The following is a 15,711-nucleotide window of genomic DNA, read 5'->3' as shown; positions in this document are numbered from 1 at the left end:
AAAACATTTTTTGCTTCTTTGGTTTAATCATTTAATTTCATTTTTTATTCAGTTTATTTTTTCAAAGAAAAAAATTTATAATTATAAACAATTGATGAGAGCGAAGAAATTCAAATAAATAATAATGATAATTGGAAAAAAAATTTACAAAGAAATATTGGCCCAAAATGAGAACATTCGATCGATGATCAATAATCGATCCATAATCAATGATATTTTTATTGAAAAGTGTATGTGGTGTGTGTGAGAATTTCTATGAAAAAAAAATGACAGATTTTAAATGGCGAAAATGAAAATGAAACAAAACAAAGTAAAAAATCAAAATTTGTTTTTAATTTTCTTTTGGTATTATTAATAAGAAATCAAAAAAGGGTAAAAAATAAAAAATCATCACTGGTTTAAAATGACAACAAAGAAAAAAAATGAAATGAAAAGAAACAAAAACAAGAAATTAATGAAAGAAACGAAAAAAAAACAAAAACAATTTCGGGAATATTTCAGGTGGAAAAACAGAAAAAAAATTCTTACGATTCTAGAATTCTAGCAGATAAAGGATGTTTCTAAAATCTTTGTTTGTTTGTTTCTGTGAATTGTTCTTGATTGATTACAAAAAAAAAAAAAAAATTGAATGATGTAGGTGTGTGTATGTCGTGTTGGTGGTGGATATGAGCAATGGCATTTTATCAAATCGTGTTTTTTTCTGCCAATCTTTTTGTTGATTATTGAGAGAAGAATATTCGTTTTTTGGTTTGTTTTTTGCTTATAAAATAGAATGATATTGAAAGAAAGAAAGAAAATTTGATGTGTGAAGACAAGAGAAAAAGGAAAAGAAAAAACATGAACAAACATCAATGAAAGTGTTTTATCCAAATATTATTTTGATATGTCTACCGTAAAAGAATTCAAATTTGATGTATGTATTTTTTTAAAGAATTGGGCGTGCATTATCGTTTGTGTTCGGGTGTTTATCAAATCTATCCAATCAGAAAAAAAAATTTCCAGAAACATTCTGTGTATAGTGTGTGAAGGGGATGGCACATTTTTTTTGACACACACACAATACAATACAATTGGGAAAGTTCCAGGAAAGAAAGAAAGAAAATGTTGACAATTGACAATTTTAGGATTGGATGACAGCTATGATGATGGATAACTTTTTTGTTTTCATCGGTGTTTGTCTCTATAAAAAAAGCGAAAAACAAAGTAAGCAAAGTAATTGTATTTTGTGTGTATGGAATGAATACATTTTTATTTATATATACTGTTCGGTTCGTTTCGGAAAGAAAAAACGTTATAGTTTTATTATTTGTGTCAAATAACATACACCAATTTTTTTTTGTTTGTTGATAAGATAGATTATTAGTGTAAATATAATAATAATATTTTCGTTTCGTTTTTTTAAAAAAAAAGACAACAAGTGGAATTGATATGTGTATTTAGAGAGTTTGTGTGTTTAATCAGTGTTTGTGTGTTAAAATTATATAGATATTTAAAAAAAACTACTAAAGAAAAAAGGAAAAAAATGAATGAATGAATGAACATTATGATTTTGCATTTTGTTTGGAATGTTTTCGAATGGAATTTCATTTAAAAAAAATTGATAATTTTAGGTTTTTGTGGTTTACTTAACATATTTACTTGATAATTGTTTAGCTAATTCTGTATATTTTAAAAATTTTGATTGTGATGTTTCGATCGGTGGTGATGATGATGATGATGTTGATGTGGTTGATTTTGCAGCAGCTACTGCTGCAGCAGCAACATTTGCCATTTCAGCATCCATATCATGTGCGTTATTATTATGTGTGGATGATGATGATGATGTACGTGATGATTTTCGTCTTGATTCTTTGGTTGATTTTGTCGTAGTTGATGATGATGGTGATGAAGTATTCATTGAATTTTTTCCCGCTGTTAAATTAGCAGTAACCAATGGTAGATTTGAACTTTTAGCCAATACTAAAAGTAATAATTCTTCATCCGATATTGATGAAATATCTGTTGATGAATCACGCATTGATAAATGTATTTTAGCTAAATGTAATCTATATTCATTACGTGATGATATTGGTGTTGAACAAAATGCACATTTCATTTGTAAATAACTAGATGGTGTTGTTGTTGTTGTTGATAAATCTTGTTCGGTTGATGATTTTATTGATGATGGTGATCCAATAAAATTTGGTGTTGATCGCGGAGATCGTTCAGATGATGATCCAGCTGGTGATCGTACACTTGACGAATCATTCCAATTATTATGATTAAATGGTGATGATCGATGATTATTTTGTTGATGATGTTGGTGATGATGATGATGAGATGAATTTTTCCTTCTACCATTATTATCAGTTTTATCTAATAATTTTTGCAATTGCATCAGTGGATGATGTGAACCACTTTTTGTTGTATCACCATTTTTTGATGATAAATTATCACCATCACCATCTTCATCATCAGTATCATTATCGTTGTTGTTGTTGTTGATGGTGGTGGTTGTACCATTAATTAATTTAGCTTTTTTAAATAAATTCAATGGACTTTGATCTTGATCATCATCTGTTTCACTACGATGACTATTCGGTGTTAAACGATTTAATAGATCAGCACTTGTATTTGGATTTACTAATGTATTAATTGATTGTGTTTCAGATGGTGATATTGATGATGATGCTGTTGATGAAGCTGATTGTGGACGTACTGGTGGTATAGGTGAACTTAACATTGATGATATTGGAAAATTAAGATTACTACGATTATTACCACTATTTGGTGATTTTCCAGTTTGTTGTGATGGTGAACAATGATTTTTTTTTCGTTTATTAGATTTAGTTAGATTATTATTAGTACCATATTCAGAATTTGAATCATCACATGATTCTTCTTCAGTTTCTTGTGAACTAAATGATCCATTACTTTCGGTGGTAATTGTTTTACATAATGCAGCTGCATTAATATATTTATCTTTAAATGAATGATTTGATGATGAATTACGACGATATCTTAACTGTGGTATTACCATGGTTGATGAATTTCCACCACCACCAGAATTCATAAAACCACGATGATGATTACTACTATGATTACTATTACTACTACTACTACGAGAATAATCACCAACAAGACCACCGTTTGTTGGATTCCATGCTGCAGCAGCAACAGCCATCATTGATGCAGGTGAAATAGGACTAGGTGCCATATTTTGCCATGGCGGAAATACTTCTTCATCAATACCAAGACGTTGAAGTATACCTGTTTGTTGAGATCTTCTTGATTTTGTATCAAAGTTTTTTTCAATCAATTTTTCTAATGCACTCAATACATTTCCACCAGTATTATCATCATTTTGATTTGTAACCGGTGTATTACGTTCAGAATCATCATTATCTAAATGATGATCATCATTATCATCCATTTCTGATCCATTATTATCATCAATAATTGATTTTTTTAAATTTCTTCCAATCAATGGATCAAAAGAAATTAGATTATTTGATGTTGTTGATAGATGTGAATGACGATCGGATGATTCACTTTCTGAATCACTTTTTTGACTGCCACAACCACCGCCACCATTTTTCATCGAATGATCACAAATATTTTTCCTATTATTATTATTATTATTGGAAGCACTTATCGATGATTTTGATCGACATTGTTTGATATGTTGTAAAAAATAGCGAGCTTCAATCTTTTCATGACAATCATCACATTCAATCAATTGTCCAATTGATTTTTCTGAATTATCCATACCTGATCGATTATCATCATCATCGTCATTATTATTATCATCATTATCGGCATCAACATTATCATCATCCTCACCATCATTATCATCCTGATCATCATCATCATCATCATCATAATTGGTGGATTTTTTTTCATTAACACGTTCCATTTCTAATAATTTCCGTACGGGTAATGATTTTTTTCGTCGATCATGATTACCGGATTGATTACGGTTATTTGATGATGATTTACCAGAAGTTGTAGTATTAGCAGAAGCAGCATTATTAGTATTACTTTGTGGTGACATTGCCATACAATCTGAATTTTGATCTTTAAAATGTGAATTTTTAACCATATGATTTGATAATTCTTTTAATGTTTGAAATGATTCATCACAAACTTTACATGTTAACACTTGTTGTTGTTGTGATTGTTGTTGTTGTTGTTGTGGCTGTTGTTGTTGTTGTTGTTGAGATTTTGATGATGATGATGATGATTCTTCAGGATTTCGCCAGGAAATAATTTGTTCTTGTGATATGATATTTGTATAATGTTGTGTAACTTTCATATGCTGAGTCATATCGGCTAATGATTTAAATGATTGGCCACACCACATACCTGTTAATTGTATGAAAAAAAAAGAAGAAAACGAAAACAAAAAAAAATTGTTATTATTCAAAAATCATCAAAATCATTGATTATAACGATTTAAACAAAGTGAAAAAAATATGGATCAATCAATTTTGAAATAGAAATTTAGGCTAATGAATAAACAGAAAAACGGAAAAACGCAGAAAACCTGATTGTCTATCAATAAAAATGATCGATCAGATCAATCATTTTTAAAAAAACAAAACAAAACAACAATGATTATATGGATAAACTAAACTAAAAAATGCAACAACATTTATTGTTAATTAATTCAGGTGAAGAAGAAAAAAAACTCAGACATAAAAAACATAATGACTATCCATCTATCTATGTATGTGTGATGTAATATTCTTTCAAAGATCATAGGTAATCACATATACACATATAGACAATATATTATACATATGATAACATGATTTATGATGATTATGTTTGATACACACCAACATATAAATTCATGATAATTAATGAATTTTAAGGTAGAATGAGAGAGAAAGACGAACAAAAAAAAAAAGAAAAATTATTGTGTTTTTTTGTTCTGTTCATTTATTCTGATTATTATTTATCATTTATATTCACCAACCAATCATACAAATCGATATTCCATTGATCATTGGTTATTAAAGATTATTATAATGTTAAATGTTATATAATGATTATGATTGTCAGAACCAAAATGTAATGAATCGAAATGAATCCTAAATGCTAAATGATGAATGTATTGTTTTGTTTTGTTTTTTTCATCTGATAAAGATCTTTTGAAAGATATTTGATGAGAGTAAATGAATCAAAGAGAGACCAATCCTAATTTAAATAAAAACTTTTGAATTTTCATTTTTTGTTTAAAACAAAAAATCAAAGCAAGGTGAAGAAATTAATTTCTCTAAATTATAATGCATCAATCTATGATCTATGATCTGATCTTTACTACTATCTATCAGCGAAAAATCTCAAGTTTATTTATTGAATATGAATATTTAAAGATAAGATAAAAAAGGAAGGGAGGGAAGAAAGCAAATGAGTAAGTTTATCGCTTCTCCTGTTTTCTACATAGCACTATATCTTTAAATGATGATTGAAATAAATATGAAAATTCATAAAGGGCACTAACTTCACACAAAGTTTTCACAATTTTTCACATTCATTCTTGATGATGTTGACAGCTGTCAATCGAAACACAACAGGCCGTTTTTTTTCGTTTTTTCTTACTAAACATAAATTGCCATATTAAACAATGTTTATAGTGAACAGAAAGATTCAAATATAGAGGAGGATAGTGTTTGGTCAAATAATTATTTAAAAAATCTGACCATATCAATGGATTTGAAGAATTCAAAAAAAAAAAACAAAACGAAAATTATTATAGCTTTTTTTTAACCTTAGTTTGATATATTTATGATGATATTTAACACACAAGGGAGGGGAGGAAGAGATATTGCTCATTTGAAAACCAAAAAAAAAGAAAAATCTTGTTTTGTTCTGATGTGTTAAACTTATGAAGGGGGAAAAACTGATTTATGAAGACATGTAACGAAAAACCATCAACAAAATCCTATGGTCATCATTGTGAATAAATTGCCAAACGATGATTATAATCATCATTATGATGATTAGGACACTCTCTCTCTCTCTCTCTCTCGCTTTTGCTCTATGTATATCTAAGATGGATGGATCCATCATGAAACAACACACATACATAAATATACAACCAAAATTCCAAATAACAGCAGCTGGCTGGACACACACACATTTTTTGATTGAAATGAATGATCAAATGTATGATGGGTACACACACACACACTATTCACATTTAAATTGATGAATAGATTTTTTAGCTTACTTTATTAGCTATGGTTATGGCCAGGCCTTGTTTGATATGTGTATGTATGTATGTATGTTTCACCATCATCATAATAATCATCAAAAACTACAACGAACAACAACTAATATTTCGAGAAACGAAAAAAAAACCGTCCCGACTTTCAAACAAACGACTGATAGATGAGATGGTATAGATAGATGTGTATGGTATGGATGATGTGGATCATGATTTATGGTTATGATCATGTCGGTTTAGTCGATTGAATGGTTGGTCGGTCGGTGTGATTGTGTGTATGTTTCATTCATTCATTCAATACATACATGTTATTCATCGACCAGACCCGAAAACTATTCACCATTATCATCATCATCATCATCATCATCATCATGACACATTCTTCGTCGCCATCATCATCATCATCAAAAAAAAGAAGAAAAAAAAGTTTTAACACGGAGGCTATAATCATAAATTTACTTATTATATTTTTTCTTCGTTCTTTCTGATTCACGAAGAAAGAAAATTCTTTTTAGACATACTGTGTGACTTGATATATGTGTTTGGTCCTTGACTACAAACACACACATCATCTATCCATCTGAATTTTTCTAGTTTTCTAGTTTTTTTTAATATTCATTCATATTTGGTTATATAATATCACCATTACATTATATACGTGAAAAAAGGTTCTGTTTTCTGGACTTGTGTTCTTTTTCTTTCATTACACTTCACACACACAATATAATGTAATTTATGTAAATCACAAGATGAATATGAAAAAATAAATCGAACGGCCATCACCCATAAATACACACACAAAAACATAATAAGAATAGTAATATTTCAAAGGATAAATTGACTTTGAAATAATGAAATGTTAGTTGAATGACATAATTTATAACTTTTTCCTTTGGTTTTTGATTCTTGTTAATAGTCATTGACATGATTGAGGCGGTGGCTGATAATCATAATATATTTATTTATGAACCATAATACCAGCTAAATCATCAATGATAATCAGCATTTGTAAAAAAGAAACATTCCAAAAACTTACATTTTAAAATTTGTCTAGTTTGTTCAGCACCTCTACCAAGCCAAACATCTTGACCACGAACTAATTTTCTTGGCATATTTACAGCACCTGATGATGATGATGACGACGTTGTTGTTGTTGTTGATGATGATGACGTGGTAGTCATCGCAGAAGATGATGCGGCAGATACGGCAGCTGCAATTGCGGCTGCAGCCGCAGCAGTTGTTGTTGTTGTTGTTGTCGAAGATTTATTCGTAGTCGTCGTAGTGTTGTTGTTGTTTGTAGTTGATGTATTAGTATTTGATGTAAATACATTTACATTATTAACATCTTTATGATTACCGGATATTGATGGTGAATTCATTGATGATGATGATGATGATGGTGATAATGATGTTGATATGGATGAAATTCCTGATTTATTACCACCAGATGGCAAAACATTACTAGGAATTGGTTGCTGCTGTTGATGATGATGATGATGATGATTATTGTGATGACCAGAATTGGAAGATTGTTGTTGCTGATGTTGTGATGATGAAGATGATGTTGTTGTCGTTGCTGTCGATGGTTGATGATGACCGCTATTAGAATTTGATCCGGTACTAGATACACTACTTCCACCACTATTAGCACCATGATGTTGTTGCATACCTGCCATACCACAACGTGGTGAACGTTTCATATGATCAGTCATTTCGGCTAATGATTTAAATGATTCTTTACACCAAACACAGGTAAATACATCTCTTGTTTGTTCACTAGATCGATTAATCCATTGTGCTTGCCATGGATTCTGTCGACCACTACTGGATTTTGTTCGCATTGGTTGTGATGCAGCCGGTGGTGGTGGATGAAGATGATGCCGTGATGATGTATAAGTTGGACTCGTTAATGGACCAAAAGATGGCGATGGTGTCGATGATTTTGAAACTTTTCCGTTGTTCCATGAATAAAGATCAGGAAATGATTGTTGAAACAATATGTTTGCATTCAATAATTGATTCTGTTGTTGTTGTTGTTGTTGTTGTTGATTAGAAGATTTATTATTCATCAATGAAGGACTTGGTGAATTGATCGGTGGTGGTGGCGGTGGGGGTGGTTGAGTTTGTTGATTGCCTGCGACTTGTTGAAATAATGCTTCAAATGCTTGTAAATTTACTGCATCATTTTGTGCCAATTTACCCGGATTTAGACCTTGTTGTAATGATCCATATTGTGACCATGGATTATTTGCACCAGCTGCTGCCATTGATGCGGCCATTCGTGTCAGAATATTTGGTGAAAATGATGCTGCGGCTGCCGCTGCTGCAGCAGCAGCAGCTGCCATTGCTGCAAAATTCGTTTGATCTTGATTTGTTCCACTAACATTAGAACTATGACCATGACCAGATGATGATGATGTTGATAATGATCCATGACTATCAATCAAACCGGATACTTGTGATACTAATGATGATAATGGATTATTTTTTGATAATTTAGCCATATTTTCTATAAATATTTCATGATCAGTTGATGATAATGATTTAGGTTTATGAGGAATCGAAAGATCAAGTGGAAATTCTACATCTTCATTTGATGATTTATTGCTATTATCAATAGTATTTAAAAAATTCTTTTTCGATTTACGTTTTGAATTGGAATTTTTTGTCAATTCAGGACTTTTTGAATTTTTAAAACTAAAATCCATTGGTCCATCGTTTAGTTTATCATCAACATTTTCACTGTGACCAATATCATTTTGATTAGAATTTTGTTGTTCATTATTATTATTATTGGCTGATGATGATAATGTTGATTCAAGACTAACCAATGAATTTGTTAATTGACTTAATGGATTATTATTATTAGCTGAAGAATTTGATAATGTCGATTGTTGATGATGATCTAATTCTTTATTTGATGAATTCTGTTGATGATTCTGTTGTTGTTGTTGTTGTTGTTGTTGCATCATTGCACTAATTGATGCCATCAAAGCAAATGCAGCAGTTGGATTTGTTGTTTGTAAATTTGTTGATGAAAGTGTTGAGGCAAGTTGTGATATGTAAGCATGTGCTGATTGTTGTTGTTGTTGATCAGTTATTATACCGGTATTATTACCAGAATTTGTTGCAGCAGCTAATGCTGCTGAAATAGTTGCAAATGGATTTGAATTTGGATCATTCAATGATGATGATGATGATGATGGTGGTAACATACTTGCTGTTGCTGGATCAAGTATTCCGGCTAATGGTCCAAACATTTGACTGGTCAAACCATGAAGACCAGCAGCCGCACCAAATGGTTGCGTTTGTGATTGAAGATTCGGATTATTATTATCAACAATATTACTATGTATACGATGATGTTTATTATGAACAAGATTTATTTGATCTTGATTACGATTTCTTTGTGAGACCAATATATCTTTGACGGTTAATTTACGTTTTCTTGATGATGATGATGATGATGATTGTTGACCAGAAGAAGAATTGGAAGTGGAATGAATCGACGATGAAGAAAATAAAAGATTTGTTGATGATGAACGACCATCAGGAGATGCGGATGCAGATGCGGATGATGACGGTGGTAACATACAAGCCATTTTTGTACGTTCCTGTATAAATTTGGCAGCTTTTAAACGAGCCAATTCGGCTACATCAACAACAATATTATTATCATTAACATTATTCACCGGTAATTCAAATGATGATATTGTTTGTTGTTGTTGTTGATTTAATGATGATGATGATGAACGATTATTAACGATTTGATCTAATTTGACTCGTTTATTATTATCACTGGATAATTTTTTATTTTGTTTTATCGATTTAGTTGTAATCGATTCATCATCAGATTTTATTGATGATTTTTGATGACGATTTTGTTGTTGTTGTTGTTGTTGATCACAATCATTATCGGAATTATTTGAATCTCGTTTTCCATGTGAAGTTGTTGTTGTTGTTGTTGTTGTTGGCTGTTGCACTTTATTCGTTGATGATGCTTGAATTGTATCACTACAATTTTCATTATCAATCACAAGATTGTTGTTGTCGATATTTTTGTTGTTATTTTCGACTAAAGAATCATCAACAACATTTTTATCATCAAGAATTTTATCATCACCATCATCATCACTATCATCAACTTTCATTGCATCAGTTCTATTCTTGACATCATTTTGTTCATCAACATCTTCTTCTTCTTCTTCTTCAGTTTCATCATCATTATTTGTATGATGACTGCGTTGATGATTATTGGTGGTAATTAATGTTGATGTCATTTTCGATGATGATAATTCTTTAGTCGATTTTGATGATAAATCAACTTTATCACCATTATTATCATCATTTAGATTCTTGTTGTTACCATTATCATCATTTTCTTCTTGGTTATTAAATGATGGTGATTGAGTTGTTGTTGTTGAAGAATTATCGGTGGATGATGATGGTGGTTGTGTTGTCGTTGACAATGAGGTCATATTGATTATTGGTAATGTTGTTGATGATGATGCGGTTATTATTGTTGCTGGTAATTGATGATCATTAGTGGTCGTCTGTTTTTTTGTTGTTGAGCTCATTAACAATACTGTCATTTTATTTGAACCGAAAAATTTTTTCGGGGAAAGAATATTCTTCTTCTTTTCAACGATAAAAATGAAACACCGGAATCATTTTTTCAAGAGAAAAATGTGATGACATGATATGATTCTGTTGTTGTTGTTGAGAGAAATCACATTATTAAAAAAACCACCCAAGAATTGAGAATTTTTCAAAAAAAATTCATTCAAAAAAAAACACATGTGTTGTTGCGAAAAACCTGATAAACTGTCATCAGGTTGGTTGGTTGAATAATACTAAATACACACACACAAATATACACTACACACATGTGAAAAAAAAACCAGGAAAACAAAATTAGAAACAAAATTAGAAACAAAATTTTTTTGGATCGGAAATCAAAAAAAGAAAGAGAAATATTATACACACACATATAATATGTAATGTATGTATGTTGTCCGTATATATACTACTACCGTACACCTCGACAACTGATGACTGACTGACTTGAATTGACTTGAATGAAACTTGACTTGATTTGACTTGAATCAAAAACAAAATTGAATGATCTGTGTTGATGATGATGATGATCTCTGTTATGTGTGTGTGTGTGTATGGTATGTGTGGTATGAATGAGATGATCTGCCAAATAGCAACAACAACAACAACAAGATAAAACCGACGGATCGTTTCATATATTCATTTTTTTTTTTTTGTATATCTTTTCTTTTTTTTCAAAACAATATATTTAGGCGATCGCCGAATGAATGGTGAATGCGCGTGTCAAATTGTTATTGTTGTTGTTATTATGATTATTGTCGTTTGTTGATGGACTCTTGTCAATTGATATCTTTCTTTTTCACCACTACTACTACTATTCAAAAAAAAATAAAGATCCGATTCTACAGTGTGATTCTACAGTGTATATCTTTCCAATAAATATCCATTGTTTACAATTGATTAAGAATGTCTTCTGTAGAAGAGATTTTACTGTATTTTCATTCATCGAATACCGCTACTCTTTTTTGGATTCAGGATCTTTTTCTAATTCTTGACTACTACTATATTTACCACTAGTTATCTGTTATATGCTACTAGCAATATTTTTTTTTTTTTTCGTTGGATACTATTCATGGAACAAGCCTGTTGATGAGTGTGTGTAGTGTCCAAAAAAAAAAGATCTAGATTTTGAATGGTGTTCCATGCAGTCCATTCATTCAAGGTGCGCAACGCAAATATTATCCATTCATTCAATAAAAAAAAAAACAGCATGCCAGTCATCATCGGTGTGTGAAAAGAGATGAGAGAGAAAAAAAAGGAACATTTTGATGATGAAGGTAGGTGGAGCATATTGATGCTCGAGTCGATTATATTCTCAACAAAAGAAATATAATTTTTTTTTTTTTTTTTATGGAAAATGCCAACCATAGCTGTTATATGTGTGTGTGTGCGAATGACGTCCGCTCGTCACTCTTTTTTTTTTTTTGGTTGTCCTGTCCTGTCCTGTCTTGCATGTCTATCTTTTTTTTTTTGTCGATTCCATCTCTCTCTCTTTTTTGGCATGAAAAAAGACAAGTGATTGATGGCTGTGATTGATTGATGATGTTGTTGTTGTTGATGTTGATGATGATGATGTTGATGGCAATGAACATGCGCATAAATTCATTTCACAGACGAATCTTTTTTTTTCAAATGATATAATGTGCGCGCGCTCAATTCGAATCCATGCATGCACTGAATATATTGGAATGGATGCATCATGGAAGAGAGAGAGAGCGAAACTTTTGTTCTTTCAAGATTTTTTTTAAGCTGAATCGTCATTTGTCTGATGAGAATTGACAGAACAAAAAAATAAAATAAAGGATGGGGGAAAACGTGAATACAAAAACATCATTATCGATGATGATGATCATCATCATCATGATTCTCGTATGCGTATACGCATGGATAATTTGAATTTAAAATTGGCGCTTTTTTTCCTCTGTATACTGACCATAAAAGGTAGTGGTAAAATTATTGTAGCAGTATTCTTTTAATTCTTGTATGCCGTTAACATTTTGGTTGTTTATTTGGCGCCCAAACCAAACCAAAATTCATTACAGTGATCATTGTCTTGAATTATTCAATTGAATCACACGCATGATGTTTACAAATTACCGATTATCGTTTTGATGATAATCGTTAAAAGAGGCCAACAACCACCAAATATAATTCGATTCATTACCTAATTATGTAATGACGACCAAGATGATAATTTCCTTTAATTTTTTCTGGTTCTTCTTTTGTGATACTTTCTTTCTATAAATTGATACATGAATTGATTTGAATGAAAAACATTGTTGACCACGACCATGATTATTTCCATTTTTTCTTCTTATTGTTGTTTGTTATGATTTGATTTGTAGGCATTGCTCTTTTCCATATTTGCCTACATAGAGTTTTCTTTCTTAGTTCTGCTGTTGTTGCTGTTTTTTTTCTTTTCGTTTTTTTTTTTTGATTGACAGATATAGTCAACCACCAAAATGAAAATGAAAATCATGACTATGTAGCAATGTTGTAGCAACCTATAACAACAAAAAAATATTTTGCTTCTTTTATCCAAAACAAGGAAAAAAAAGATATAGAAATATAGTCGTTTCTTTGATATGAAAAAAAAACTTTTTCTTAAATATTTTAGTTTCAGCCTACTTTGACTATGATATATACACACACACACCTCTTTTCATTTCTGTTGATAAAATGATTTGAAAAATTAGAAAATTTTATCAAAAATTTGCTTATGAAAAAATATGGAAAATTCATTAAAATTGATGGCTAGCTAAAGGGGCTTTATTTTCATTGAAAAATTTTCAAAAATTTCGAAATTTCAAAGGTTTTGCTCAGGTCAATCCATCAATAACAACCGAAAAAAACTGTGGAAAATTCTTTTTTTGTCGTCAAAAATTTTATTTTTCTTCTTCGAAATCGATTATTCGTTTTTCGTTCGTTCATTCATTCAATGATCATGATGATGAAAAAAATACGAAAAAATCAAGCAAACAAACAAACAAACGAACGAAAAAAACGGATTGAACGATCAATCATTCAATCTACCATTCATCATCAGCAGCAAATGACATTTTTCGGACACAATTTTTCGAAACTTAAAGAATGTTGACCACGAAATAAGCAGAAAAAAGAAAGAAAAAACTCAAAGGATTAATTGTTTGTCAACTGTGTGTCTGTATTCTTCGATTGTGAAGAAAAAATGGGAGGAAAAAAAATATTAGCAAGTTTTTGTACAAATCAGAAAATCAAGCTGGATACATTTTCCAAAAAAACAGTCCAGAATGACTGATTGATCTATTATTTGACATATGTGTTGTATGGTGGTGGTGGTAGCATAGCATTGATGATTATCAGCAAAAAAAATACTACTACAGTGGTACATCGATTGATTTTGATCTATCGGTAATGAGAATTGGAATTGGACACACCAAACACAAACATCAAACACCATATATTACAAATTTCTGGTGGACTTTGTGGTGGTGGACAGATGTTTTGACCACACACACTACCTTAACACCATTAAATTTGCCTTTTTTTTCACTCACTCAATATAGATTATTACCAGCAAGCCAACAGAAAAATCATTTTTGGACACATTTGGAATTTATTCATTCATTCAAACAACTTTGATTGATTGTTTCATGAATGTGAAACCCAAAAAATTGAATGAATGATTTCACTCTTCTTGTGTCCATCGACAACGACGACAATATATATCATTCACTCGATCATTTTCATTTCATGCAAACCAATACACCAACACTCATTGAGAGAGAATGAGTAATTTCAATTAGGGCAATTATTGAACAACCAAACCAAACCAAACCAATATGGATAATAAAAAACAGCCAAAATTGATGACCAACCGATTCCAGTCAAAAAAGAAACGAAAAATAACCACCGATAATCAAGATTCAGAAAATTTTCACCAACTTTTTTCACTCTCTCTCTGTGTGTGTGTGTGTGTACTGTACATGATCAATTTGTGGCCAGAAAAACTTTTTATACGATAAAAACATTTGACACATAACATAACATAAACAATCGGACAATCGAAAACCAGAGCAAAAAAGAAAAAATGAAATCATAAATCAACACACAAGCGTCAACGCATAGGACGCAATGATTATTTCCTTTTTTCTTCTTCTTCTTTTCAAAATACATTGAAATTCGCGATATATTTGTCAAATCGATGTTGTTTTCCCCCTAAAAGAATGTGACCAATACCTGGCTGGTGGTTTCGATTGCACATCAAAAACCAAAAAAACCATTGTTATTTCCACAAATGTATAACTCAAATAACCAAATAATCGATCAATCTTCAATCAATCTACCTTTGGAAAAAAATAATAATTTTCAGAAATGATATTTGAAGCCTAAAAGCCTCTCTTTGCATTTCGTGTTTCGTATTTTTTTCTTTTGGGATCCGTTTTCATTTTGTGTTCAGGTGAGACAAATTGTCATTGTGTGTATGTATCAATGAATGTGCTGTTGTTTTCCAACCATTAAAAAGGTTCATAGGTCATTTTTACTGTAACCTCACCTTAAAATTGCGCGAAAAGAAAAAAATTTGAATGAATCAAAATGATGATGATGGTGGATGGTGGACAACAACGATTAATCAACAATTCAATCAGGTTTTTTTTTCAGTGTGAAAACCGATTCTAATTGAAAGAAATTTTTTTCAATTTTCATTCGTTTGTCCAAAAAATTTTTCACTTATTCTTCTTAATCAATTAATAATCAATCTTGTTTGGTGTCAGATTTTTTTTCTTTCTTTTCTGGTGCAATATTGTCCGATTCATGATTTTTTTGTGGAACAAAACAAAACAATTTCGTTAAAAAAAAATTTAACCGTAAATTGATTTCCGTTTGTACCAAATTGATAC

At 30.7% G+C, this 15,711-nt stretch overlaps 1 protein-coding gene across 1 annotated transcript; it reads right to left on the bottom strand.

Moving 5' to 3' along the window:
- Window positions 1-311: 311 nt before the first annotated feature.
- On the bottom strand, window positions 312-11,527 carry LOC113796208 (uncharacterized). Its single transcript, XM_027346431.2, has 2 exons — window positions 7,251-11,527; window positions 312-4,344 (listed from the first exon to the last, which is right to left on the bottom strand). Exons 1-2 carry the CDS (start codon window positions 10,804-10,806, stop codon window positions 1,622-1,624), a joined length of 6,279 nt encoding a protein of 2,092 aa, XP_027202232.2. The 5' UTR covers window positions 10,807-11,527; the 3' UTR covers window positions 312-1,621.
- Window positions 11,528-15,711: the final 4,184 nt, after the last annotated feature.

Source organism: Dermatophagoides pteronyssinus, unplaced genomic scaffold (genome assembly GCF_027571235.1).
Source record: "Dermatophagoides pteronyssinus isolate colony J.1.1.1.1 unplaced genomic scaffold, Derpt_VIB-CSIC_2022.12 sq0006, whole genome shotgun sequence".
NCBI lineage: Eukaryota > Metazoa > Arthropoda > Arachnida > Sarcoptiformes > Pyroglyphidae > Dermatophagoides > Dermatophagoides pteronyssinus.
The sequence above is the reverse complement of the archived record's forward strand: the minus strand, read 5'-3'. Positions and strand labels throughout refer to the sequence as shown.

Bases quoted from the DNA above. Each gene is read 5' to 3' on its own strand.
- LOC113796208 (XM_027346431.2), bottom strand. From the start codon at position 10,806: ATGACAGTATTGTTAATGAGCTCAACAACAAAAAAACAGACGACCACT. The intron at 4,345-7,250 runs GTAAGTTTTTGG...TACAATTAACAG, and splicing joins AACTAGACAAATTTTAAAAT to GTATGTGGTGTGGCCAATCA.